Consider the following 27,429-nt stretch of genomic DNA (forward strand, 5'->3'; position numbering starts at 1 on the left):
GGGACAAGTACTAGTCCAAAGAAGGAATTACACCAGGAGCAGGACTGGGCTAAGAGGCATCTCAGACCAACACATCCAAAACTGAACTCTTGCTCTTTCACCAGAAACCTGCTTCAATCTCAGCCTTGCCTATCTCAGTTGATGGCACACGCTTCAAGTTGTGGAGACAAAAAACCTGGGAGTAATCCTTCTTTCTTCTTTTCCTGTCAGCCCACATTCAATCTTTTAAGAAATCCTATTGGCTCCACCTTCAACAAACCTGACCACGTTCCAACACGACACTGTTACTAGCCTAGTTCGTGCCTCCATCATCTCTAGCCTGGATTACTGCAAGAACTTCCAAATGGATTCTTTGCCTCTATCTTCCACCGATCCCCATCTCTGAGCTAGTCTGTCCTCGATTCAGCAGCCAGAGTGCTCCTTTTAACATCTGAGTGAGATCATGTTGCTCCTTGGCTCAAAAACCTTCAGTAGGTCCTCAATTTACTCAGTAAAAATCAAATTCTTACAATGGTCTACAATGCCGTATGTGACTCATCTTATTACCTTTCTGACCTTCTCTCCTAACACTCCTTCCGGGAAAAAACAAAAAACACATGAAACAAAACACATGAAAAGGGCTGACTGAAAAGAGGAGAGGACGGCTACCAGTGAACGAGAGCAAGCGGTGGCCAGAATCACTATCCTCGTTTGTGCTTTCCCAAGGCACTTCCTGGCCCAAAGACTCGGCTCCTGCCATCTCAGCTTCACTCAACCCGCCGGAGCCATTGAACTCCTTCTGTCAGTGTAATGAATCCCATCAAGTCACAGGAGGCCAAGCTCACCTGGGGCGCCCTGGAGAAACTCGACATGTTTCCCCACTAGCGCGACAGTCTTTGGTCCAGGATCCCAGGCCAGTCCCGCAGCATCACTGGTCCGGCGGGAAACACATAAAGCCAAGCATGACAGTTCCTAGGTCAGCCGGCTGTTCGTCTGCTTCGCCGCTTTTCTTGGGTCCCCTCCAATCTTCCCACTGTAGCAGTTTCGTCATGAAAGGACAGACTAATGCAGTTATTGAGAGAATAATTCCCGAAAATAACCCGCTTGCTGGGATAGCTGCGGGGAACCAACCGAGAACCCACAATTTCCAGCCGACCCAAGTAAAAGGGAACCGGAAGTGCATAAGCAGCGCGCGGCTGTTTCGATGTGGAAGCTGAGACCTGAAACAGAGGCTCGGCTCCGGGGAGATGGATCGGTACCTGCTCCTTGTGATCTGGGGTGAAGGAAAACTCCCGTCGGTAGCGAGTGAGGAGGCGGAGCATGGGCCAGGGGCGTCTTCCATTGAGGGTACCGAGAAGCAGCCGGGTAAGCCCTGGGCTGAGAAAGCGCGGGAACAGCTTGCAGAGAGGGGAGGAAATTTGAGTTTGTGATCAAGTTCTGCTGGGCAGAGACCTACATCGAGTTATCCTAGGAAGCTGGACTGTATCTGGGATCGACTAATAAAGGCTGAAAAATATCATAATTTTCTTGGAAAAATAGAGATAAATTTGTGGATGTAAGATTCCAGCGCTCAGAAGTTCTTGGCAAAGTGAAAATTTAACTGAATAGATTCTCTGTGCCTTATTAATGGAATTTCTTCTCTTTGGAAATATATGCATTCAATGGGCATTTCTGCCTCCTGTGTTCCAAATGCAGATAATACAGAAAGGAGCACTATGGCAAAGGATATTACCCTCCTAGAGTTTACATCCTAATCGGAGGAGACATCCCCTCATAAATTAAGTTAAAAAAACAAGTGACAAATTTAAAACAATTTTAACGGTTTGAGATTACATTGCTTTTTGGTGCTCCTGTCTGTGTTACATTTTGTTTGTTTTGATAGAGCAGGCATTTTGAAGAGGAAGTGTGTGCTTGTGTATAGAGTATTGTGACAGGGTTTCCCTTCTCAGTTTGAAATTATTCTTTTGGGGGAAATTTGGATTTGTGTTAACTGACAGGCATGTGCAAACAGTGAGCTTTTCCTATTTCTCTGCTTGCTTTAAGATTTGTTATTTCAAAACTTGAACAGAGCATAGTTCTTTTATGTACAACATATTCTTGAGAATCTCCTATGGTGAAATTGGAATTTCACTAGATTACGTAACTCTTGAGGGCATTGAGTTAGTCTTTCTTTTTCAGACTTAACTGCAGCAAATGTTTATGACCTCCTGAAAAGAAGCATTAGTGCTTCCATTAATCCGGAAGATAGTACTTTCCCTGGTAAGTATATTATAAACCCCTCTTTTCTCTGGCACGCCATTTGTGTTGGAACTGAACTTAATTTGTTCACTTAGGAATACAAGAAATACTTGTTGACTGTGTGTAAGTCACTGGGCTAGGGAGGTAATTAAGGAAATACAAAACCGGAAAAGACACTGTCCCTCTCTTCCTGATGCTTGAATGTCATAAAATTATGAAAATTATTTTAGGTTCTCTGCTTGAGTTTTGTTCCTGTTATGAGATTTTCTTGCCCATCTTTAGCTCCATATAAAATAGGGTACTGTGGCATTATAAGAAGGATTTCTAATGTTGTCCTGAGTACAGATACATTATTAATGCTCTTACACCCGTTTCCTTACCATTTTTTTTCATCCTTACCTCTTACTGATTCTTTGAAAAGCACTTCATAATTGTTAAATACAGTGGTCTTCTCTCCATTCTTATCTTAACTTTTTCAAAGTATTTGACTTTTTTGACCACCCCTTCCTTTATAAAAATCTTTTTTCCTTGGGTCTCTATTGGCATATACAAATCCATTTACTTACTTCTTTGATAGTTATCTTCTCTTTTACTTCTTGGCTTCTATCTGAGTGCCTTTCACAGGCGCAGAAAATGAAGATACCAAAACAGACCAAGGCCTCAAAGCTGAAGGTTTCTGCACATAGCAGGGAGAGTATGCTTGTTTTCCTAACTTTGTAGTTCTCATGACTGCACAGTCTCTTCCTTTCCCTTTTCTTTCATTAGAGAACCTCTTGTCTCTGGGGTTTCAACTATCACCTTTGGGAAGTGATTTCTAATATGTACATACTGCCCCATCCTGTTTGCCAAGTCCCAGTAGTACTCATTAATTTTTTAAGTTGGTGTAATTTATGTCAGTACTACTATTACTGCAAGAAAGATTTTCCTTCATTTCTGCCTTAAATGTGTATGTAAAAAAGCTGTTGGCAGTATTCTAGAGGTTCTCATGATAACTTTCACTTTACATTTGGGTAGATAGAAGTTTCTTCTTCTTTTTTTTTTTATTGAGAATCTCTCTCTCTCTCTCTGTATGTGTGTGTGTGTGTATATATATATATATATATATATATACACATTTTTTTTTCAGGAAAAGTTTCACCCTAAGCTGACGTCTATTGCCACTCTTCCTCCTTTTTCTTCCTTTTGTCCCACAAAAGCCGCAGTACATAGTTGTGTATAGTTGTAAATTTTTCTAGTTATGTGTGAGCTGCCACTACAACATGGCTACTGACAGACTAGTGGTGTGATTCCATGCTCAGGAACTGAACCCAGGCCACTGAAGTGGAGCACGCAGAACTTTAACCAGTAGGCCACCAGGGCTGGCTTGATAGAAGTTTATAGGCAGTCCTTGTTTGTATGGTAATGGGGGACCCTATAAATGTGCAAGCTGAAGCCATGCAAAGCCATCCTTAATATAACAATCAATGGGGAAAATTACAAATGTTCCATGAGATTTTTTTTGTCGAAACATTAAAAATTCTTACTATTGGTTATAAATGTAGAGGAAAGGAAAAACATAGAACTAATATTTATTTCATATGCTGTAGTTTAAAACTTCAGAAACGTTGAGAATTAGTGTTGCATTTTTTTATGAAAAGCTATCAAGTAGTTTGAACAGTGCTGGCTACCTTCTCATCACCATATAACTTATGATACAGAGTGAGCATCTTTTCTGTGTTTTGGTGAATTGTTATACTCCTAAGTTTGTATTAGCCTCCGATGTTTTATCCTTTCCAATTTTAATGTTGTGAAATGTCTCTGAGTTCCTTTAATGCAAAGGTTTTTGCCAGCATCATTTTCTCTGGGACGTCGTCATCCTTTTTGTCACACTGTTTTTGTTACAGCAGCTATTTCTAGAATCCATTTGTAAGCTTGAGTATCACTTTCAGTGTTATTACTTATTGGTTTTTTTTGCTGTGCTGCGTCTTTTTCTTTTTTCTTTTGCCAATTCCTTCTTCCTATTATTCATTTTGGAATATCACATGGATTTATCACTAGGAGACAAGGAGGCAACAGGATTAAATCTTTTGCCGTCTATATGAACTGAATGACAGATGTGCAGTGACCACTCAGCAACAAACTTTGAAAATAGTAATGTGGTTGGTCATTGATCCTGATACACATCTTCTATTTATGTAGTGATTTGTGATCTGAGAAGCTAGCAGTGAAGTTTTACTTTATGTTCATTAATAAACCACAGTAACTGGGATTTGAACCCTGTTTGGGGGGAACTGGTATTATTTAAACCATGGTAATTGAAATCTGTGCAGATCGGAACCATGCAAAGAAAAAACTGTCTGTATTGAGTTTCCTACCATGCTGGGATTGTTGCTTTCAATAACATGGCAAGTCTGAGGAACTGGAAATGCAATGTGATTGTAAATGAGATAAGGCTGGAGAGGTGTAGGCATAGCTATGTAGAGGACTTTGTAAATCGTCAGAGTGTTTGGATTTTTTCCTAATGGTAATTAGCAGCTATTGAAGGCTTTAGTGAAGGAAGAGACATGATCAGGTCTGTGCTATGGAAGTATTCTGGCTATGGTATGGTAGACAGATTAGAAGAAAGTAAGGGGGCTGCTGCAGAAGACCAGCTAAGCAATGAGAGTGGCAGCCAGGCTGGAGGAAGGTGGATAGATCTGAAGGAAATTATGGAGGTAGCACCCATCTGACTTAGTGTTGGATTGGTATGATTTAGGAGAAGGGAAGAGTGAGGAAGGAATCAAGGATGATGTTTGATTTCTGGCTTGGGTAGTAGTATAGATGGTGGCATTTAGTGAGATAAGAGAATTAGATTTTGAGAGAATATGACATGTTCAATTTATAACTTGTTTAGTTGCCTGTAAGATGTCAAAGTGAAAATGTTTTGTAAAAGTTGGATATATGTGTCTGGAACTCTAAAGACAGGGTAAGGCTGGAGATAAATATTACAGAGTCATCAATATATAGACATCAGTTCAAGCCATGAGAGAGGATGGGAGTGCTTGTGGATAGCAGAAAATCTCGAGCTGAATCCCAGTATGTATTTAAAGGAACTGAACCCCAGTTTTTAAAGGAACGAGAAGGAGCAGCCTGAAAGATAGATTGCACAGAAGCCAAGTGTTTTAAGGAGAAAGTAGTCAACCGTGTCCTCTTTGATTCCTTTCTTACCCTTATGTTGAGAGGTCAGGTAACAACAGAACTAAAAAGAGTCTGTTAGATTCAGTAACATGTTAGTTATGGGTGACTTTGGTGAGTGGAGTTATAGTGGCATATTGGAGACAAAAAACAGATTGAAATAGATTTGGAGGGAAGTACAAGAGGTGACGAAATGGAAACAGTCAAGTGTAGACAGCGCTTTCAGAAAGTTTATCCTTGAAGAATAAAGAAAGAGATATAGTATCTGGAAAAGGGAGGTGAATTTAAAGGAGATCTTCTTTTGTTTTTTTAATGACTTGAGAAATACTTGTGCAAATTTAAATGCCAATAGGAAGGAACTGACAGTGGAGGAGAGATTGAAGATGCAAGAAAGGTAGTATAATGAGTGGCCTGGGGTCCTGGCAGAAGTCTGAGGGATAACCTTGTTGGAAGGGCAGTGCCTCTTATGTGTTAACAGGAAGGAATGAGGAAAGACTTAATGGGAATGCAAGTACGTCATATGTTTGCTGACAGGAAGTTATGGAAGTTATTATCTAATAGTTTCTATTTTCTTAAGAAGTAGGAGATAAAGTCTTTTGCTGAGATTGTTGTCAGATAGTTGTAATAGGCTCTTAGCATCTTACCCAGGTTCCATGAGTTAAGCCTCAATTACCACATTTCTCCTTCCCCCTCCTTTGAATCCAGTTTCTAGCCATAGCTCTAGATTCTTCATGGTTCTTCTGACACACGCCCTGGGGTGACCTTAATTTCATAGCCCCGTAGTATTACTATCTCCAAGAAGAGCATCTTCCTTAACTTTTGGTTATAGTTACTCTTTAACCCCTCTCTGTCTAGCCAGGTTGAACAAGACCTTCCTGATCTTTGAAGAGGGAGTCATTTTCCCAAAAATGACTTGCATGGTTTTGTGTGACTCAGTGGTAATTGAATGGGTGTATTTTTCAATATCTTTAACGTAAGTTTTAGTGTTTGAAATAATGATTAAAATAGATTTTGAATTGTGACTAAAACAAAGTATTCATTGCAAGTGAATAATTTTGCTCTTTGGGCAGAGATTTTAAAAAGATCCATGTAATATATCTGTATGTATATAGATAGATAGATACAGGTGGGCCCCTACTTACACAGTGGGTTGACTTATGATGTGATTTTTCAGCCTAACAATGCTATTCCCTAACCACGATAGCATTCAGTAGAAACCTTACTTGGAATTTTGAATTGTGACCTTTTCCCCGGCGAAGGGCTAACTATATGCAGCAGATACTCTCTTGTGGTGCTGAGCAGCGGCAGTGAGGCTTCCAGTCAGCCCCACAACCAGGAGGGTAAACAACTGATATATTTACAGCCATTCTGTACCCACACAACCATTCCATTTTTCACTTTCAGTACAGTATTCGATAAATTACGTGAGATATTTGATGCTTTATTATAAAATAGCATTTGTGTTAGATGGTTTTCCCAAGCATTTGCTAATAATATGAGTGTTCTGAGCACGTTTAAGGTAGGCTAGGCAAAGCTATGATGGTCAGTCGGTTAACTATATTAAATGCATTTTTAACTCACAATATTTTCAACTGATGATGGGTTTGTTGGGACATATCCCCATAGTAAGTGAAGGAAAATCTGTGTAGGTGTATATAGAAGATACATATATATATCTCTCTCTATATATCACTTGGAGAACTATGTAATATATATCAAAATTATGTAATTGTCTATATATGCTATAACATTTGCTTATTTGTGGTATGCCTTTCTTCTAATAAGCATGATTTTGTTTTCAAGCTTGTTCGGTGGGCGGTATACCTGGTTCCAAGAAGTGGTTCTTTGCAGTGCAGGCAATATATGGATTTTATCAGGTAATGGAAGTAAAAAAAATAGTCATTGGTAAATGTCTTTGTTAATACAAAAAATTTCATGAACCCATTATTTAATGCAATCTTTTGATATGTTAGTTTTGTAGTTCTGACTGGGAAGAGATACATTTTGGTACGGAAAAAGATGAAATTGAAGATGTTCTTCAAACAAATATTGAAGAATGTTTGAGTGCTGTTGACTGTTTTGAGGAAGAAGATAGTAATAGCAGGGAATCATTATCCTTGGCTGAGTATGCTTATATGCTTTTTATGATATCTTTAAAATATGTAACATTAGATAGTATTTTAGCCATGAGTATGAAGATTCGATATTTTAGCAGCTATAGTAAGGGAATTTTAGTTAATTGAAATTTTCAAATCTTCATTTGGGAAGACATTAGGCAATTTGGGCCTTTTATTGAGTAAAATTCTTTAAAATGCAAAAATTTGTATCTGAAAATGAGTAGCCTCTTAAGCTTATGTAATTGCAAGAATCATAAAAAGTGATAATTAATATGTCGCTTTCTTAAAGATAAATTCTGCCTGATATTATACTTGAAGAGCTTGAATAGCAACTTTATTTAAGGTTGGTAACTGGCATTCAAACCAAATCATCATGTTCATTTTGCTATTTGAGGCTGAGATAGATGATTTCTTCACTTTATATGCATCTTCAGCATTTCAGTTACCTTTAAAATCCATAAGGAATTTTTGAGGATGATATAGATGATTGAGTTCACTTTTAGGTTTTTTGAATTGTGGTACAAAATATAAGTTGATCCAAGTGATAGAAGTGATGATAAATTTTTTCCATTCATGAAATATTCCATCTCTGACTCATAATTAATACCCTTCACCTTAGTCTTCCATAATACTTCATTATAAAAAACCACTTTTATTGTAGTATTCACATATTATAATTCACATATTTCTATAAATTGCTGCAGACTTTAAAAATTTCGTATTTCTATTTTCCGATCCTGTTTGTTTGTACTGATTAGTGAAGGGAGGCATTGTAGAACTGTGGGAAGGGCATTGAACCAGGGGTTAGTGAGGGTGGTCTCTGGTCGAATGCCTGGGCCAGTCCCTTGACTTCTCTGGTCCTTTGTTTTCTCATCTGGAAAGTGTTGAGATCCTTTCAGAGGATCTTTAAGGTACCTTTACCATTCCTTCTGTTTTCCCACCACTGTTAAAAGATGATGAGTGTAAAAGTAAATATTTCTAGTAAGTGATCTAATAATTGTTTCCACAAGAGGGAGCTTGAAAACTATACTTTACCATAAGATGCCTTGTCTTTTAGACAATGGTGGGTTTATAATAGGATGTAAGTACCTTTATGCTATATAATAAACTATTTTGAGAAAAAAATTTCATCTTAGGGATAAAATTAATAGGTTTTGAAGAATTGGAGGAGGGCATCATATTTTCCAGTCAGGGCTGTTATATGCCATCCAGAGAAAACCAATATCCTTCTTTATTAAACACTTCGCAACACCTTACTTTTAGGATTCAGAAAAATGTTTGTTCTATTAGTTATAATTTACATTTAATATACTAGATGTAATTTAGGGAGTTTTTTTTCCTTTTTTTCTTATTTGTTTGTTTTTGGGTGTTGTTCAGAACTTGGACTCAGGTTTGAATCCTAGCTTCTACACCTCCTATTTATGTGACTTTAGGCAATTTATTTAAATTAAAGGTAACAGTAGTAGTATAGTAATGCTTCATTGAATTGTCATGAGGATCAAATGAGATAGTGCCTCTAACATACTTAACAGTGTCTGGGACATGGATCCATTTAATTACTGTTACCTGTTATGATTGTATGTAATATGTATATGTGGTTTTTTTTCTAAGTTTCCCTTTTATTTTAGTCTATATGAAGAATCTGCGGAAAATTTGCATCAGTTATCAGACAAACTTCCTGCTCCTGGTAATAATTTATGACTGCTTTCAATAATTAGTATCTTGCTTTACACCTTCTATGAATGAGTAATAAGTTCAGTCTCTGTGCTAGTGTTCTCACTTCTAATTTTGAAATTCAAAATGAAAAATAATTTCTTAATTGAAGTTGAGACAAAACGTACTGCACTAATTTAATAAAGTACATTGCCAAGACATTATGGTTCTCTTAATTGTTTTCATTTAGTGAGACAAAGATTAGAACTTAGAAAATTAAGTACCTATCTCTGTGTCCTTATTTAGTTATTACTGAAGAAGAATCTTCGCACTGTATACCTTTGTTTTATAGAGTATGTTCTATAGAACACTAGTCCCATGAATAACTCCTGGAAAAAGAAGTTCTTTAACCTGCATAATTTGGATAACATTCTTTTATTGGTGTGAAGTCACTATTCTCATTATCAAATAGAAAGTTGTGCGGTAAAAGAAGCACTTAGCAATCTTTTTACTGAACCCACTTTTTTTCCAATAGTGGAAAGCATATTTTATGAAATAGTGCGTTATACTGTTCTTAAAACTGTTTTTTGTCTTAAACTAATCTTTGTGTTACTCAGGCAGCTTGCATCAAAAGCTTGGTACAATTCGACATCCACAAATATTTTTGAAGAACTTTCTTTTCTGAATATTTTTAATATTGATGGTCATTTATTAAGCAGATGTTTATTGTGTTTAGTGTATGTCATGCATTGTAGTAGGAGCTGAGTATACAGTGATGAGTAAAACATATGTGGTTACCATAAAGGACTTCATACCTCACAGTTTAATCCTTATATTCAAGATCATATTTTGGTGTAAAAGGTCCCATGTGGAAAATAACTGAATACGTTGGTAAATAAACATCAATTTTTTAAATGAAATGTGTGAAATTCAAAATATGCATTGAAATACACAGTTGTTGTTTTGGCAAATTAGAGTACTTTCATTATCAAATTTTTATCTGGCTTCTGTTTTATTTTGATTTTTATGGTCCTTCAGTAAATTTATAATTTTATAAAATTAAAAAAGATTTAAAGTTTCATGAAGTTATCTTTCTTTTTCAGGAACCAATGATGTCAGTATAATTGAATTTTCTGAGTTTTATTGTCCTTTAAAAAGAGAAGTAATTTATTTAAATATTACAGTTTTATGCTAATTCACTCCCTTTTGTATAACAAAATTAAATATAGAAAAATGTAATGAAATTGCACAGGTTTTTTTTTTCCTCTGTTCAGTATAACAATAGCATTGATGATCTCAGGAGCAATGTGTATAATTAACCACTGGTGCATAATTGGCAAGTAATTATAATATAGTTCATTGTTTTCTGGCATATGCTAGCTATTTCAAGATAATATGGCTTTAAATCAAATGATGAACATTTAAAATTTTTAAACTTCTAAAGATGTGTATTGTTTTGAAGAATTTCAGTAATTAAAGTTGAAATCCTCCTTGATCTTCTAAATAAACATAAAATTCAATTGTTCCAGGTACTATTTTGAGATAAGTCAGATCTAACATTTTTAAAAAATTACAAAAATTCCTTTTTCTCTTTCTAGGTAGAGCAATAATAGATATACTACTGTTGCCGTCTGACAAAGATCCTCCTAAATTAAAAGACTGTTTACCTACTGTAGGAGCATTAAAACATTTAAAGGAATGGTATTCAGCAAAAATTACTATAGCAGGAAATCGTTGTGAAATGTAAGTTTCTTTATTCATATTTGATTACTGTCTGTGTTGTCTGTTTTTACAACATGCTACCCTGCTTTTAATAGACTTAGCATTTGAATATTTTATTTAATGTGATAAGATAGTTTTATGTCATAATGTGATTGGAGATTTAACTATTGAGAAGAATCTAGATTTTTCTTATTTCATACCTTGTATTTCTGATATGTTTAAGATTTTAGTAGATATTATCAATGCTGTTTTATAACTCTTATTGAGCATTAATTCTCCAAACACACTGTGCTTTTAAACATGCTTGTCTTGTCCATTGAACACCATGAATACCATGGATACATAGATAACACTGGATTTGTAATGTCATATTTGTTTTTTGTTTTATGTACCAATATAGAAATAAATATATACTGTTGTGTTTTATGACACTTTAATAAGGATCAATTTTCTATTATAGTTTGATCCTTAAATAAGTATTCAAATGGGATTTATTAACTTCATGAGTTTTTTCGTTTAACAAGTGTTTAGGGAGCACTAACAGCAATAGATGCTGGTAAGTTAAGAAAGTGAGATTTGAGCCAGCCCTGATAGCCTACTGGTTAAAGGTTAGAACGCCCCGCTTCAGCAGCCCAGGTTTGGTGCCCGGGTTCACTTCCCAGGCATGGAAGCACACCACTTGGCTGTTGGTAGCTGTGCTGTGGTGGCGGCACATAGAAGAACTAGAAGAACCTGCAACTAGAATATACAGCTGTGTACTGCGGCTTTGGGGAGGGATAAAAGAAGGAAGATCGACAACAGATGTTAGCTCAGGGTGAATCTTTCCCAGCAAAAAAAAAAAAAAAAAGACTATATCTATCTTGAAAAACCAAAAAAAAAGAAAGTGAGATTTGATCTTTTTTATTGAAATGAGGAAAAAACGGGAATGCCAAGTCATGATAGTCTGTGATAAGTACTATTATGGAATTCTATGCAAAAGTGTATGGGAACAATTTACGAGAGTTTTCCTTTTTAAGATAAGGAACTTGCATTGAGTCTGTGTGTGTGTGTGTGTGTGTGTAACTGACACATTTAAGCCAATAAATAGTTAAGAGGAAAACCTATTTCTTCATCTGTAGTATTAAAAGCAATTACTCTTAATCCTTGGGAATGTTGGGATGAAATGAACGTGTGATAGCATCTCAGAGGCTGACTTAATGGGTGTTCTGTAATATTTTAAAAAGTAGATAAAAGCAGTGATATAAACTTTGCTTTTTTCCCTGTTTGTCTTGTAGTTAACTGTAATCATTAAATCTAAGTAAAATATAAAACCCTATATTTAGTTATCATAATCTTTTATTTACAGAAATTGTCAGAAAATTGCAGAATACCTTTCTGCTAATGTTGTATCTTTAGAAGATGTCAGAAACGCTATTGACTCAAAAGAATTATGGAGGGGAAAGATTCAGATATGGGAAAGAAAGGTAAGTGGATTTCTCAATTATCATAGCTTGCAAAGCAGGCCTTTCGACTTCATTTACAACACAGATAGTTTATCTTTTTATTTTTTTTATTAAGATTATGATAGTTAACAACCTTGTGAAATTACAGTTGTACATTATTATTAGTCATGTTGTAGGTACACCACTTCACCCTTAGTGCCCTCCCCCCACCCCCCCCTTTCCCCTGGTAACCACCAATCAGTTCTCATTGTCTATATGTTAATTACCACCTATGAGTGGAGTCATACAGAGTTCGTCTTTTTCTGTCTGGCTTATTTCACTCGACATAATACCCTCAAGGTCTATCCATGTTGTTGTGAATGGGACGACTTTGTCCTTTTTTATGGATGAGTAGTATTCCATTGTATATACACACACACCATATCTTCTTTATCCAATCCTCAGTTGCTGGGCACTTAGGTTGGTTCCATGACTTGGCTATTGTGAATAATGCTGCGATGAACATAGGGGTGCATGGGACTTTTGGAATTGCTGATTTCAGGTTCTTAGGATAGATACCCAGTAGTAGGATGGCTGGGTCATAAGGTATTTCTATTTTTAACTTTTTGAGAAATCTCCATACTGTTTTCCATAGTGGCTGCACCAGTTTGCATTCCCACCAACAGTGTATGAGGGTTCCTTTTTCTCCACAACCTCTCCAACATTTGTCACTCTTGGTTTTGGATATTTTTGCCTTTCTAACAGGTGTAAGGTGATATCTTAGTGTAGTTTTGATTTGCATTTCCCTGATGATTAGTGATGATGAGCATCTTTTCATGTGTCTATTTGCCATCTGTATATCTTCTTTGGAGAAATGTCTGTTCATGTCCCCTGCCCATTTTTTGATTGGGTTGTTTGATTTTTTGTTGTTGAGCTGTGTGAGTTCTTTATATAGTATGGAGATTAACCCTTTGTCGGATAAATAACTTTTAAATATTTTTTCCCAATTAGTGGGCTGTTTTTCTGTTTCAATCCTGTTTTCCATTGCCTTGAAGAAGCTCTTTAGTCTGATGAAATCCCATTTGTTTATTCTTTCTATTGTTTCCCTCGTCTGAGGGGTTATGGTGTCCAAAAAGATTCTTTTGAAACTGATGTCAAAGAGTGTACTGCCTATATTCTCTTCTAGAAGACTTATTGTTTCAGGCCTAATCTTTAGGTCTTTGATCCATTTTGAGTTTATTTTAGTGAATGGTGAAAAAGAGTGGTCAATTTTCATTCTTTTACATGTGGATGTCCAGTTTTCCCAGCACCATTTGTTGAAGAGACTTTCTTTTCTCCATTGTATGCCCTCAGCTCCTTTGTCGAAGATTAGCTGTCCACAACACAGATAGTTTAAATGAATCTTAATGAAATGTACCTTCTAAAGGTGTTCTAGAATAGCACTATCTAAAGAGAACTTTCTGTGATAATGGAAATACTCTATCTCTATGTTAATGCAGTAGCCCACTAGCTTCATATTGCTGCTGAGCAGTTTATATGTGACAACTTCAATGCGAGAACTGAATTTTTAACTTTATTTTAATTAATTTAAATTTAAATAGTCACTGTGATTCTGTTTTGCACACTGCAGTTCTAGAATGTAATATTCTTTAAAAACATAGAATTTGACATTAGTTATGTTTGTGTTGTTTATCCAAGCTGCTTTGTTTTATTGCATGTGTAAGCTGCTTAGAATGTATTCTGTTACCTGTAATACCACCTAGGTGATCTCTGCCCTCTACTAACCAGTTCTTTGATTTTAAACAATTTTTTTTACCCTTACTAGACCCCAGATTTCTCAGCTACAAGATGAGAATACTAGCTTAGTTGGACCCTTCTAATTTTAAATTTCTATGGGGTTCCAGGTCTATTTGGCATCTTTTATTATGAATGAATATGTTTGGTGGTTTTTATAAGTTGTGTCCATGTTGAAATAAGTCTTCCTAATATTTTATGTATTTGTGTGTTTACATATTTTTGTACATAGACAAAACTAAGTTTTTTAATATTTGTTCAGGGTGACATGGGAGCATGAGTAGGCCTTTGAGTTCCTATAAATGTTTATTGCACTAATTACTAGATCTTTTTCCCCTTTTTCAAGTCACCCTTAATAGTGGTTTAATTAAACCTATAAGACGACAACAGTAATTCTTGTGGCTGGGTCCTTCTTGTTGGTTTGAATGCTGTCTTTCTTATCTTGGGAAGGTAAAGTCTGCAGGTAAACCCTCTCTATGAGTGGTTTTAATGTACACAAACCATGTAGGCACCTGGAAGAGTGCAGGATACGATTAGCTAGGAGAATAGCTTTTGCATGTATTTTCTGAAACTGCGTATTTACAGACAGATAAATAATGGCAGAGTTCTTTTCATATGATTCTTTTGTTCTTTTATGAATAGGAAATTAAATGTCCATATCGCCATAGGATGCATTTAAAATTTGAAATCACTTCTTTGGGGGGGAATAGCTCTTAGTCTAGAGGCATTGTAGTGATTAAGGACGTAGATTCTAGAGTTCAATTGTCTGCCTTCAAATCCCAACTCTGTTTCTTGCTAGTTTTGTGTGACATGTTGGATGATTAGCCTCCTGTTGCCAAGTTGTCTTCATCTGTAAGACAGGGATAATAATAGTTCCCACCTCATAGATTCTTATGAGGATGAAATTTTTTAAAGCACAGAGTCACTTCTCAATAAGTGTTAGCTATCATTGTCGTTACCATTACGATTATTAGCACCCCTACTATTACTACTTCTGCAGGAATTGATCTTTTTCAGTAACTTATGTTGAAAGCAAACCGTGTGTGAAGCGCTGTCGTAAGGATCTAGTGGTGAATAAGACATACAGGTTCTGTTTTTGCAGAACTTTCAGACTGATAGGAAACCAGATAGAAGTATATGTAAAGGAGGTTGTTTGGTTCTGTGGTTGCATAGAATGTGCTTAATATACTTTTGTGAGCTGGTGAAGGGTCAAGGAGAGCTTTTCATGAAAAATCCATGTGTAAGTTGACATAAGAAGGATGTGTCCATGTATGGAAGAACCACTCTCTGAGCTGAAGAAACGAAAATAAATTTACATATGGTTTTCCTCTCAACTTTTACGTTGCGATAAGATGTGTTAATCTTTGTCACTTTATTCATGATGTCTGTAACTGCGTTCTCTTGGTTTCTTTTCAGTTTGGATGTGAAATTAGTTTTCCTGAGTTTTGTTTAAAGGGAGTCACACCTAAACATTTTAGTACATCTAATTTAAATACTTGCTTTCTTGCCAAAAAGATGATATCATCAAAGGATAAGAATATTTTGCCAAAGGTAATCTATGTTTAATTTATTTTGCAACTATCCATTCATGCATTTTTTTGTTCCTATAAGATATGTTTGAATTCTAAATTAACATTACTAACATATGTGCTTAAGCGTGCTCACTTGCGTAACTTTTATTATAATTATAATTAAGTGCTTAAATTATACTGTAGTAGCACCATTAAATGTTGGCAAAATGATCACTGTTTTAGAATTTTTAAAAAATGGAATGATCCTAACCTTAGATCAGCATAGGCCTGAAACTACCTTTTGTTTGGACTTGCCTGTGTGACCTTTCTAAGACTCAGTTTGGAGAGAGTTTGATACAGTGGAAAGAGAACAGGCTTTGATGTTAGGTCAGCCTGCATTTGAAAGCTGACTTTGTTACCAATGAGATAGCATAACTTTGTGTAGATGATTAACTTATTTGTGAAATGGAGGCAATAATAACAGACTTATCTTACAAAGTTATTATGAGGGTTAAATGAGGTAAGAGATTAGGATCCGACGTAGGCTATAGTACTTGACATGCTTCATTTACAGTTTAAGAAATCTTAGTTCTTGTCCCATATCTCCATAGTTTTCTTCTTAAAATGCAAGTAATTATAAAGTATAATAATTAAAAAGGGGTGATTGCTTTTTTTCCACAATGGAAAAATAACATAAGAAGAGGTATTTACATAGAAGAACTTTAAAAACTCACTTTTAAAGACCCAATTCAAGAATTATGCGAAACATAATGGTCATAAAGTTACAAGGATGTCAGATTGGTGGGTAATATTTTCTGATCAAAGGATAGTACAAAAAATGTCATATTTCTGATGTGAACACATTTCCCAATAGTTGTTCAGAATTGCTTACTTTAAGTAACTTACCGTGGCCATCTTTCACAGGAATATTAAGTTCATTTCTAAAGATTACAATCATAAGATTGATGACCTCAACTTCTCTTCTTTGGTAGCATACCATTCTTTTGGTAGTACACCATGAATAATGTATCTAATTTTTGCTGCTATTGAAGAGAATCTTAGGGTACAACCTCTTCAATAAATGCAAGTCTCTGTGTCTCTATATATACACACACATAATTACATACACATATACATACTATATAAACACACACTGACATACACATATCGTATATGGTGAAATTACTCAGCTTTCTGCAAGTTTAAAACTTTGCATAGTTTCCTCATGATGCATTCGCTTTCCTTTGCCCTTCTTATGAAGCACTCTAGTCCCAACTCGAAATACCTGCCCTTCACTACCTCACTCTCAGTTTAGTTTTAGGCTCTCCCCAAAGAAGTACTGCAATTTTGTTTCCCTAAGTTGGGCTTTCTTTGTTAATTAGCACTCTTGACTTCATTAGTTCTCTCTTTAATTTCTTCAATATTTCCTCCAAGGAGTTTTCTTTTTTTTTAATCTCAGCGTACCACTCAACCTAAGTTCATCCTGGAGTGTCTTTTCTTTCTTTTTCAGTCTTGCAGACCCTCTTAATTCGGTTCTTCAATGTCCTAGCCTCTGGGGTCATCTGTCTGTCTTGCTGCAGATAAATAGGAAAAGTTGAGAACTCTTGTCTTCTGTTGCTTGCTTCCTTCTATACTCATTTTCTCCCTGGTGGCTCTTTCCGCTTACTAAGAAAGCTCCATGTCTGTCCTCTACTCTGACAGATAGAATTGAAACAGAGGAAATTCTTGTCTGCTATAGAACGTTAAATGTTTGCCTTGTATAATGTGTAAATACCTGCTTTTAAAGATCCAGTTTAAAGTTTTGAACCCTAGAAGTTTTGAACTAATTTGTTCACTTTCATTTTATTTATAGTATTTAAAGTATTACCTAATTTTAATTTCTTTTTTAGGTTTTCCATTATTATGGCCCTGCTTTAGAATTTGTGCAGATGATCAAATTATCAGATCTACCCTCCTGCTATATGACAGATATTGAATTTGAGTTGTATCCTTTCGTTTACATGTTCCTTTTAGATTACATTTTCTGTGTCAGGTAGAATATTTCCTGGTACTACTCCACATTTAGGTATTTGACTATGCTGTTTTTAAAAAAGAAAAAATAATATTCTCTGTCCTTTTCATTGCCATTGTTTTAAGAGAAGTTCTACAATTTGCAAAAAAAAAAACCTCTTTCAAGAAGTATTATATTTATGCTTCTAGAAGAAGCAGAAGACTTCTGATATTGCTACTCGTTGAATATGGAGGAGGGAGGGAGAAATGTTAGGAGTCTGTGGAGAACAGGTTACAGTATATAAACTGAGTAATTTATGTGCCTCTGAAATGTTCAGATGTTTCTCTTGTCCTCAGCAGGATGGATACATAAGTGCCAGGCCACTGTATCTTATTATATGTTTTAAGTAAATATGAATGCTATCACATATATCTGCAAATATTCAACATATTTTAAACTCTCTTTTAAGAAAATGTATCTAAGAATTTTTAGAAATACACCTAAGAACAGAACATTTTGTATATAAGGAAATAGTTGTTGGCTGGAAATGGAACACGAGCATAGTGTTGTTGAATTTTTGTTCAGAAGCTATGATTTTATAAATCTCTTGTTCTGATAGTTTATAATAATACTATTCACAGTAGCACTATTGTTGGTATATTTTCAGAATTAGGAAAATAATTATTCTTAAGGAAAGGAGTAATTGTGAATTCCTACGGTTAAAATTTTTCATAAATGGATTTAAGCACCTTGTGAATTGGAGAATCAAACTAATTTTAGGAAGTAGAATTGTTTCACACTTACCATTCTGTCCCTTCTTTAACTCCTTAATACAGAGCGTTGACGAAAAATAACACCAGACAGAATTCCATGTTGCTGTTCGAGCAGATTTCTTCTCTGTGTGGCAAGGTATAGATAGTATTTTTTTTAACTTAACATTAACATTTTTTTTTAACTTAGCATTAATGTTTTTTTAACTTAACATTTAAGGATGTGAGAAAAAAGGGAATGTCGTTTGTTAATCTGTTTTTGCATGATGATTTGGTTTCTTTAATATAATTTTGGCCCTAATTCATTTTAAGATACTTTGGACTTTTCATAATAACTCCAAAGTCCTCTGCAGACATGAAGTGATATTTTGTTTTTAGAAGAGATTTTCAAAAATAAGCTTCATGATCGGTAATTGCTTTAAAGTTTCAAAACTTTAGAACACAGTAGATTTTGTTAACCTACTCCTTCAACATGTGGTTTCAGTTCTGTGAGAAGATTTTTATATGCTTGCATTGTCTTTTTCATGGTAGGACAGGTGGGTGGAAGTGAGAAAAATCTCTAAAGCTTCACTGAATTATCATTTGTAAGTTTTCAGTTTTTCTTTCTTAATTCTGATGATGTTTACGAGAATTGTAGCTATTTCAGTAGTTACGTATATATATACACATACATACATGTATATAATGATGAGATAAAACTGGTATATTTAAAATAGTTTTTTAACTACAACATAGCAAATTTTAAGTGGAATCACCTATCCAAAGTCAAGTACAGTTTTAATAGGAAAAACTAAAAGTGTGCTTTTCTTTCTAGATATTTGTTCAACTGCTATGTTTCTATGAAAACAATTTTTAGTGTACAAGATATTCATTGGCAATATTTACATAACATTTTCTTAGTGTTTAACAACAAATACACTATTATCAAATAATCCTGCAGGGAGAAAAATGATTATTATAATTATAGTTTCCCCATGACACTATAATCAAATCTTGGTTATTCTTCCCTTAGAAACTTAACAAAATAAGGGAAGTACCATTTTGGTGTTAAGATGCTTGGCTATATGGTAGCTTAAGATTTTGACTTTCAAACTTTTTCCCCCATGAAATTAATATTTTGAATATATAAAGAGTATGCTTATTTCTATATGTTAATTAAGAATACATAAGCAAAAAATAATAAATAGCCAAAGTGTTTATTTGATGAAATAGCCTTTGAAGGAATAGCCTGAAGTATATTAGCCTGTGTTTTTATCCTCTAAAGAATACGTAGTATGCTAAATTTTAAAATTTATCTTTTATTATCCAACATGTATCCTACTATGTGCCAGGCACTGTACTAGATAGTAGAGACCCAGTGATGAATTGTACAGATGAAGACTCCATCTTCCTGGAACTTACAGTTTGGTGTGAAAAGTAGAAAATAAATAGTAAGAACTATGAAGAAAATAAGCAGACTAAGATAGAGTAATAGGGTGGAGGACGTGCTTTAAACAGATTGATAAGATCATGCATCTCTACAGAAAGATGCACTGAGAAGTTCTGTGAGGTAGTATAATAATAATTTTTAAGAAGCAGTAACAATAAAAAGTAACTGTTCCAATTTTAACCCAAGTAGCTAAGCAGTTCTCTGTGTAACCCTATCTAGTCACCTAATCTTTTGGGAAATGAGAATATCCTTTGTCATTAATCATCTCACCTATATTATCAAATAAGGGAGGGAAGGGATATGGTAATGGTAGAAAGTCTCATGTCCAAGAGCATGTACTTCAGAGGACTTGAGTTTCAGCCCTAGCCCTGCTACTCGTGGCTTACAGCTTTTTAAATTGTAAACTGGAAATCATAATCCCTGTTTTACTTATTTCAAATTTCAATGAGTTGTAATGAAAATCGAATTGGAGTGTATTTTATAAACTGTAAAGTATGATATAAATGATGGTTTGATGGTTGCTAACTATTTTTATGTCTTTGAAGTTTATGTGGCCCAAACGATAGACACATGTGAAACATTTTCCTGAAATTGATAAAGCTCTAGATATCCTCTAGATATTTTGAAGAGATGATGAACTTTTTAGGAATTGGTTTTATAGATCATGTTTCAAGTCAAAATCAGACATATACCTATAATTTGTTTAGCATAGATATAAAGTAATCCTTAATCCATCCATCTAGTTAGTGAAGACGGGCAACACTAATCCTTGAAGCAAGCTAAACTATTGATTTCTATTGATATCATGTTTTCAATTATTTTGTTTTAAATTTGTTGTATTGTCATTTTTATTGCTTCTTGGACAATGACTGTAAAATACTAAAATATGCTTTATCAGTAAGGGACACACAAATGGAACTATATATATGTTTCCACTTTAATGTGGCAAAAGGATAATTTTTGGAAACAGGCATTATATAATTTAGCTAATATGTCACTAAATGTGAAGCAGTTTATTTTTTTACATTGGATCATAATTAGTCTTTCACACTTAAAAAAATAGTTTTGAATTGCACGCTCATTTCTTGAAATAATTCTAGAGCTTTATAACTTGGTTTTCATTTATTTATTCAACAATTTGTCTTCGGTTTTTTTTTTTTTTCGGACTGCCTGCTGTGTGCCATGTGCTCATTTCAGGTACCGGAGAGAATAAAGTGGACAAGGCCCCTCCTCGAGATGCTTTCATAGTGCTGAAATTCTAGTGATTTATGTGATCCTGAAACTACTTCTGAGCTTAAAAAAAAGTTTGATTAGCTCCAGAATAAAAATAAAAGCCTTTTAGAGTAAAGCTTATTTTATTAGATTAGAAAAAGACAAGTTAGAATTGTTAGGGAATCATGATATCTATTAATCATAGGGCCAGGAAATATTTTTTTTTTGAAGAGGAGAACTTGCAGGGTTAGAAATGTGATTGCCATAGTGCCTGCCTGTTCAGGGCGGGCAGGTTTGCCAACTGAAAAGATGGAGTCAAAGATTTGAAACTCAGTTTTGAAATGTTATTTGGCTTTTAAATTCTGGAGATGGAATGTTAACCTAAAAGGATGGTCCTCAAATCTGTCAGTATGTCTAATGATTAGTGTATGAGTGAGAATGAGTTATCAAATCCAAGTTTGTTAGGAATGCAGTGTAAGCAATTGATGTATATTTATTTTGTAGGCGAATTATAGCTTTTGGGATTTAGAAATATTTATTTTTGTACTTATAGCAAATGTTTAACCAAAAATAGGCTGTTTTGAAAATGTGACCATTTCCTTGGCTGATGGGTCAGGAGACATTTATATCAGGCTGTAAGTTACGCATTGAACTGCGTTTGGCAGTTCTAAATTGTTAAGCTGTAACTATAACTGTAACAAGCGTGTAATTGTTCAGCTATAACTGGGCCCTGATCTGTCATACTCATGTTATAACTTTGTCTACCATTTGGGCCAGATGGTTTTGTCATGCATTTTGGGCTATGAAGTCTTATTTATGCAAGGATGAAAAGCTAGGATTTAGTGTTTAGAAAATTAAACATGTATCTATTATACTTAATGATTATTTACCATTGCTACATGTTTTTATTTTTAATGTCTAAAGCTTGACTATGTAAAATACATCTACCTTAAAATATAAAAGTTATGTCTATAATAATAAAGAAAAATAAGCCTATATAATTTCACCTTCATTTTGCTCCTAATATACTTATTTTTATATCTGATATGAATGCATAAGTAAAAATAATAAATAGCAATTAAACTAGCACATTAAAGTATTAATTAACATACTAAGTTATATCTCTTAAATCACATATCTCTTGTAACCCATCCATCTACATAGGACAGTTAAAAGTGATTTTGCATTAGATTGAGATCTGTGGCAAATGCCCTGCCTAAATTTCCCCCTCATTTTTTTTTAAAAAGGTATTTATTGAGATGTGCTGATTGGTGTAGCTTAAACAACAACATTTCTGAAATAACAGGCAAATTACAGCTATTAGAGTTGCAGTTTGTTTTATTCAGTGCTTAATCAAACTGAGAATTTACCTAAATATATTATGGTGGTGTTTGGGGAACAAACATTTAATAAGCATCTGTATGCCCAGTCGTGGGAATACAAAGAAGAATAAGTTGAGTGTGTTCATAAATCAGTCAGAAGCTGCTGTATGCTTTCTTGTGTATAATTCATGGTTTCTCTGCATTTGATACTTATTAGCATTAAATCTGTGATTTCTAGGAACAAAATGTTTGAAATTGCCTTCAGATGTATTCTAATTTTGAAGCCAGAACAATAATCCACCCAGTCAAAAGGTTATAAAATTATGGCTAAATATGACAAATAATCTTTTGATGATAGAATTCCCGGCCTCTTATTAGGTTGCAGATATACAAAGAAATTATACCCACAACCTGAACTTGAAGCAGATATCGTGAATAACAAGGTTTTCAGAGATATATAACTCAGTGGAAAAGGGATGCCTGTAGTTTTGAATCCCTTTCTCTGTTTTTGTCCGTTTTTTGGTGCTTTTTTTTTTTGTTAGCAGAGGTGGGCCTTTTTTTTTTTTTTTTTTTTATAGTGGAGTTGTTGGGAGAGAGCATTACTAAATACATGTGATATACGTGAAATGAGTGGAAAATTGCCAGATGACACTATTTAAGGATTAATCCCAGTGTGCAGTCACTAAAAATGTGTTGTTTTATCCAGGTTGGTGCTCTTTTTGTATTGCCATGTACCATTAGTAACGTACTTATTCCACCTCCCAACCAACTCAGTTCAAGAAAATGGAAGGAATATATAGCTAAAAAGCCTAAGATGATCAGCGGTAAGTAGTAAATGTTTAAGTTGTTTTAATGGTGTGACGTAGATAATGTATTTATCAAATTTGAAATGGGGACAACATTTCTTTATGAGAAAATAATATTTATTATTACTTATTAAAAAGGACCCACATCATTTTAACATTTTTTTATCATCTCTAACAACCTACTATCACATAAAGTATATACAATCTTATTTATTCAAAAAGTATCAGTGACCTAAAGGCAGAACTTTTGGTTAATTAGATAGCTAATTATATTGAGCATGGGTTTCTTAGAGACATTTGAGGAATAAAATTTGTGAAAATAAAGTGGTTAATTTATTATATGGTACATTAAAAAAACAAACTTATGATTATAATTTTCTAAAGAAATTAATGGAACTTATTTAGCAGCTTCATTGTATGCTATGCAAGTGTTCTAAGTACTTTAGAAATACTGATTCATTTAATTTTTATGATAACCCTATAATCATATTTTTATACCCATTGAATAGATGAAGAAGTTGGGGCTTGCAGAATTTACGGTGCTATTAACTGGCAGAATCTTGGTTCAAATCCTGGCCCTGCCAGTTAATAGCTCTGTAACTTCCTAAGGATGTGAACCCAGGTGCTGTGTTCTTACCCCCTGCAATGTATTGCCTCCCTTATAATCTGTTACATTCAGGATGTTGTTATAGAAATGAAATCCTAATTTCTGTTATAAAATCAGATTATTTAGATCCTGCCCCAGTGGCCTAGTGTTTAAGTTCAGTGTGCTGCTTATTGGCGGCCCAGGTTCGGTCCCTGGGCATGGACCTATACCACTCATCTGTGGGTGGCCATTCTATGGTGGCAGCTCACATACAAAAAGAGGAAGATTGGCAACAGATGTTAGCTCTGGGCGAATCTTCCTCAGGGAAAAAAAAAATCAGATTATTTAGATCCAAACTCTTGGGGCTGGCCTAGTGCCGCAGCATTGAAGTTTGCACGTTCCGCTTCGGTGGCCTGGGGTTTGCCGGTTCAAATCCTGGGTGCGGACATACACACCGCTTGTCAAGCCATGCTGTGGCAGGCGTCCCACATATAACATAAAAAAATAAATCCAAACTCATTTCATGAGGTAATTGTAGCTCAAAATGTTAAAATTACCTGCCCAAAGTTACATAGCCAAAGTGTGCTATTTCATACTTTTTTTTTTTTCAATTGGGCAATTATTTGTTTAATTATTTTTGAGCTTATAGTTAGGTTCTGTGACCTATGATATGATGGGACTAAGAATTGGATCTGAAACATATCTACCCGGATCGTTCTAGAAGAAATCTCTAGAAATACTCCAGGGCAGTAGAATTCTGAAGGAAACAATTTTAAAATTAGCAGTTTACACAGTACTATACAGGAAATAGATGAGAGACTGAAATCTATTTTAGCAAATGTTGAATTCAAAAAGCAGGTGATATGTCCGTGGAAATTTAAATCTAGCGTTTGAAATTTAGATCTGTTCTCTCTAGAGAGTGGTCAGGGCTGGAGGTTTAGATTTAGATTTTACCAGCTGTTTTGTTTATTTTGTAACAAACCACCCTAAAACTAAGTGGCTTTAAAGTGGCACTTTATTTGCTCATAGTTCTGCAATTTGAGCTGGGTTCAGCTGGGTGGTTCTCTGCCAGTCTCCCCTGTGGTCACTGATGTCGCTGCATTGAGCTGGTGGACTCTTGGGAGGTTGGGCTCTGCAGGGATGCAGGGACAGCTGTCTGTCTCTCTCCACTAGTCTCAGAGGCTTCTCCTTGCCACACGGTTTCTTTATATGATCTCTGTAGCAGGTCAGCTGGAATTTTTACACAGTGGCTCATGACTCCAAGACGTACAAAAGTTGAAGCTGCCAGGACCTTTTAAGGCTTAGTCTCAAAACTGGCCCAGTGTCACTTCTACTGTATTCTGTTGTTTAAAGCTACTCACAAGAATGACCCAAATTCAAGAGGGAGGTGACAATACAAGGATGTAAATACCGGAAAGCCACCGAAGTAAATACAGCCGTGGCTGTATACAGGTAATAGTTGAAGGTTTAGGAGTAGTTGGAGAAACCATGTAGACAGTATGACTAGAGAAGAGAGCTAAGGAGAAGGTCTTTAGAAATACCTGAATTTAAGATAAAAGTGGAGGAAAAGTCAGGAAATGAGATCTAATAAATGGTAAATGGTTGGAAGACCCTGGAGGGTTATAATCCTTAACATCAAAATCAGAATGAAAAGATAGAGAGTATTGGTGCAAGGTGTCAGAAATAAAGGGGAATCAAACTGGCTCCTTCCATTTGAGGAAGTAGATGCATGGTCCTTTTCTTTGTGAAATTTATAGTCAAGTGAGGAAGGCAATTTGAAAAATCATTATAAATCTAATCTGTTAAGCTGACAGTGTGAAGATGAAGTGGAGGATACTTCCAGAGTGTATGACCTAACAGCCTTAAGAGTCAGGAGGGCTTCCTGGAGGAAGAGACATTGTTAATATAGCTTATTGCACTGTACTGGTACATGAGGAAGCGCAACTTTAACCCTTTTCATCTCACAGGGGATAAGTGTCTACCTGGTGATTTTGGCAAATGCTAAAACAAAATCAGAAATAGATTTGCTGGGTGGCAATAGAGTCAGTTGCACTTATACTACATGAAATCATGGGATATTATTTATCCATTTCTCAACATGACCTATGTTTAAGACTTGTGAATATGAATTGAATATTAACATTTTCTAACTAAACCTGAGTATATTCTGGACAGCCCATTATTTATTTTTCCTCTTGTAACTTTTTCCAAAGTAATTTTTTGATTTAGAATTTACTCTTAACTTGGGTGGGTTTCTTTTTTTTGGTGATTTTCATTGCAACTTTAAGAAAATACTTCACCGTGTGGCTTGATTAGATTTTTTTAAATTATCACCTCTTGAAATTTGAGGATTAATGTTGGTAACTTCTGAATAATAATAAGACACATATCACATGACAATCTTCGAAGCCAGATTGTTGATTACTGATTAGGCTGTATCATTAAGAGCTGATTAAACTGACACTTTACAGTATTTTTTTTTTATCTTAGAAGTAGAAACAATCAAGTTGGACAGTTGATTATTAAGTTCTCTTCTACCCGTAACCCTTTCTGTAGTGGCAATTCTTTATTTGTCCCGTTGGCAGAACTTTTGTAAAAAAGAGTAGCCAAGTTTTAGTTAGTGTAAAAGTTTTTTTTTTTTTTTTTTAAAGATTGGCACCTTGGCTAACAACTGTTGCCAATCTTCTTTTTTTTTTTTTTTTTCTGCTTTATCTCCCCAAACCCCCCACCCTGTACCTAGTTGTATATCTTAGTTGCAGGTTCTTCTAGTTGTGGGATGTGGGACGCCACTTCAACGTGGACTGACGAGCGGTGCCATGTCCGCTCCCAGGATCTGAACCCTGGGCCGCCGCAGCGGAGCGCGCAAACTTAACCACTCGGCCACGGAGCCGGCCCCAGTGTAAAAGTTTTAATAGCTCTTTTTTTTTTCTGTGTGTGTGTGTGTGTGTGTGTGAGCAAGTAACCAGTTATTTAATAAGAAGTATTTCTAGAGAGACAAAAAAGAAAATAAGGTTAATGGTGGGAGCAAATCATAAACCAGTTTCTGAGCCCAGGCAGCAGCCAGTCAAAAAGATTCTTAGCTGTCAGAGTCAAAGGATTTTTTGCAGTTTCAAGTGTCTCTGATGATGTCATCGGGTGTTTAGGTATCCTTCTGTGTGGCTTACACAGCAGCAGACGTGAGTCTCTCTTACATTTGTGTCTAGTCTTCCGGCTTCAGTTTGCAAGGCTTCAGGAAGAAGGCAGGTTCAGTTCTCAGTGATTCCAGGTAGGATTGCTGGAATCCCTGTAAACAAGGTACCAGACCAATATTTCCAAGTAGCTTTATTCCAGAAAGTCTTATTCCTCAAAAGCTGTCATCATATCTGAGCCTGTATGTTTCTCTCAAATATGACATTCCAGTCAAAGCCTCGGTAATATAACCAACGTTTCTAAATGTGTCAGTTCTGGAGTCTGGGAAGTCCAAGATCAGGATGCCAGAAGAGTCAGATGAGGGCTCCCTTCCGGGTTGCAGGCTTCTCCTTGTTTCCTCACATGGTGGAGGGGCTAATAGCTCTTACATAGGAAGACTTCATATCCCATTCATAACGCCACTACCACTCGCCTCTCTCGCTATGCCAGGTAAGATATCAACTATCAGATCAGCCTCCTAAATCAAAACTCTGTTCCCTATAACCGACTGAATCATGCCCAGCTGTTCTCTGCTGTTGCCCTGCGTGCCCCTGTCCT

At 35.4% G+C, this 27,429-nt stretch overlaps 2 protein-coding genes across 7 annotated transcripts in view; one reads left to right on the plus strand and one right to left on the minus strand.

The window, feature by feature from the left end:
• Nucleotides 1-986, minus strand: part of MRPL13 (mitochondrial ribosomal protein L13) — a 44,334-nt gene extending 43,348 nt beyond the window's left edge. The window contains exon 1 of one of the 2 annotated variants that reach the window (XM_008533410.2): nt 825-986. In XM_008533410.2, coding sequence (XP_008531632.1) covers nt 825-851 — 27 coding nt within the window. In that variant the 5' untranslated portion in view covers nt 852-986. Of the gene's footprint in view, nt 1-648 lie in introns of both variants that reach the window. The other variant, XM_070630927.1, reaches the window with a different exon arrangement.
• Nucleotides 987-1,138: 152 nt separating this feature from the next.
• The window catches only part of MTBP (MDM2 binding protein), an 81,584-nt gene continuing 55,293 nt past the window's right edge, over nt 1,139-27,429 (plus strand). For 3 of the 5 annotated variants that reach the window (XR_011543166.1, XM_070630923.1, XM_070630922.1), the window contains exons 1-12: nt 1,146-1,344; nt 2,158-2,238; nt 7,174-7,247; nt 7,344-7,495; nt 9,116-9,174; nt 10,739-10,883; nt 12,208-12,325; nt 15,494-15,628; nt 17,478-17,572; nt 18,415-18,487; nt 23,018-23,135; nt 27,145-27,321. Coding sequence is in view for 4 of the 5 variants with exons in the window: in XM_070630923.1 (XP_070487024.1) it covers nt 1,227-1,344; nt 2,158-2,238; nt 7,174-7,247; nt 7,344-7,495; nt 9,116-9,174; nt 10,739-10,883; nt 12,208-12,325; nt 15,494-15,628; nt 17,478-17,572; nt 18,415-18,487; nt 23,018-23,135; nt 27,145-27,321 (1,345 nt within the window). In the remaining variant the exon portion in view is untranslated. Of the gene's footprint in view, nt 1,345-2,157; nt 2,239-7,173; nt 7,248-7,343; nt 7,496-9,115; nt 9,175-10,738; nt 10,884-12,207; nt 12,326-15,493; nt 15,629-17,477; nt 17,573-18,414; nt 18,488-23,017; nt 23,136-27,144; nt 27,322-27,429 lie in introns of all 5 variants that reach the window. The other 2 variants (XM_008533414.2, XM_008533413.2) reach the window with 2 other exon arrangements.

Source organism: Equus przewalskii, chromosome 8 (assembly GCF_037783145.1).
Source record: "Equus przewalskii isolate Varuska chromosome 8, EquPr2, whole genome shotgun sequence".
Lineage (NCBI taxonomy): Eukaryota > Metazoa > Chordata > Mammalia > Perissodactyla > Equidae > Equus > Equus przewalskii.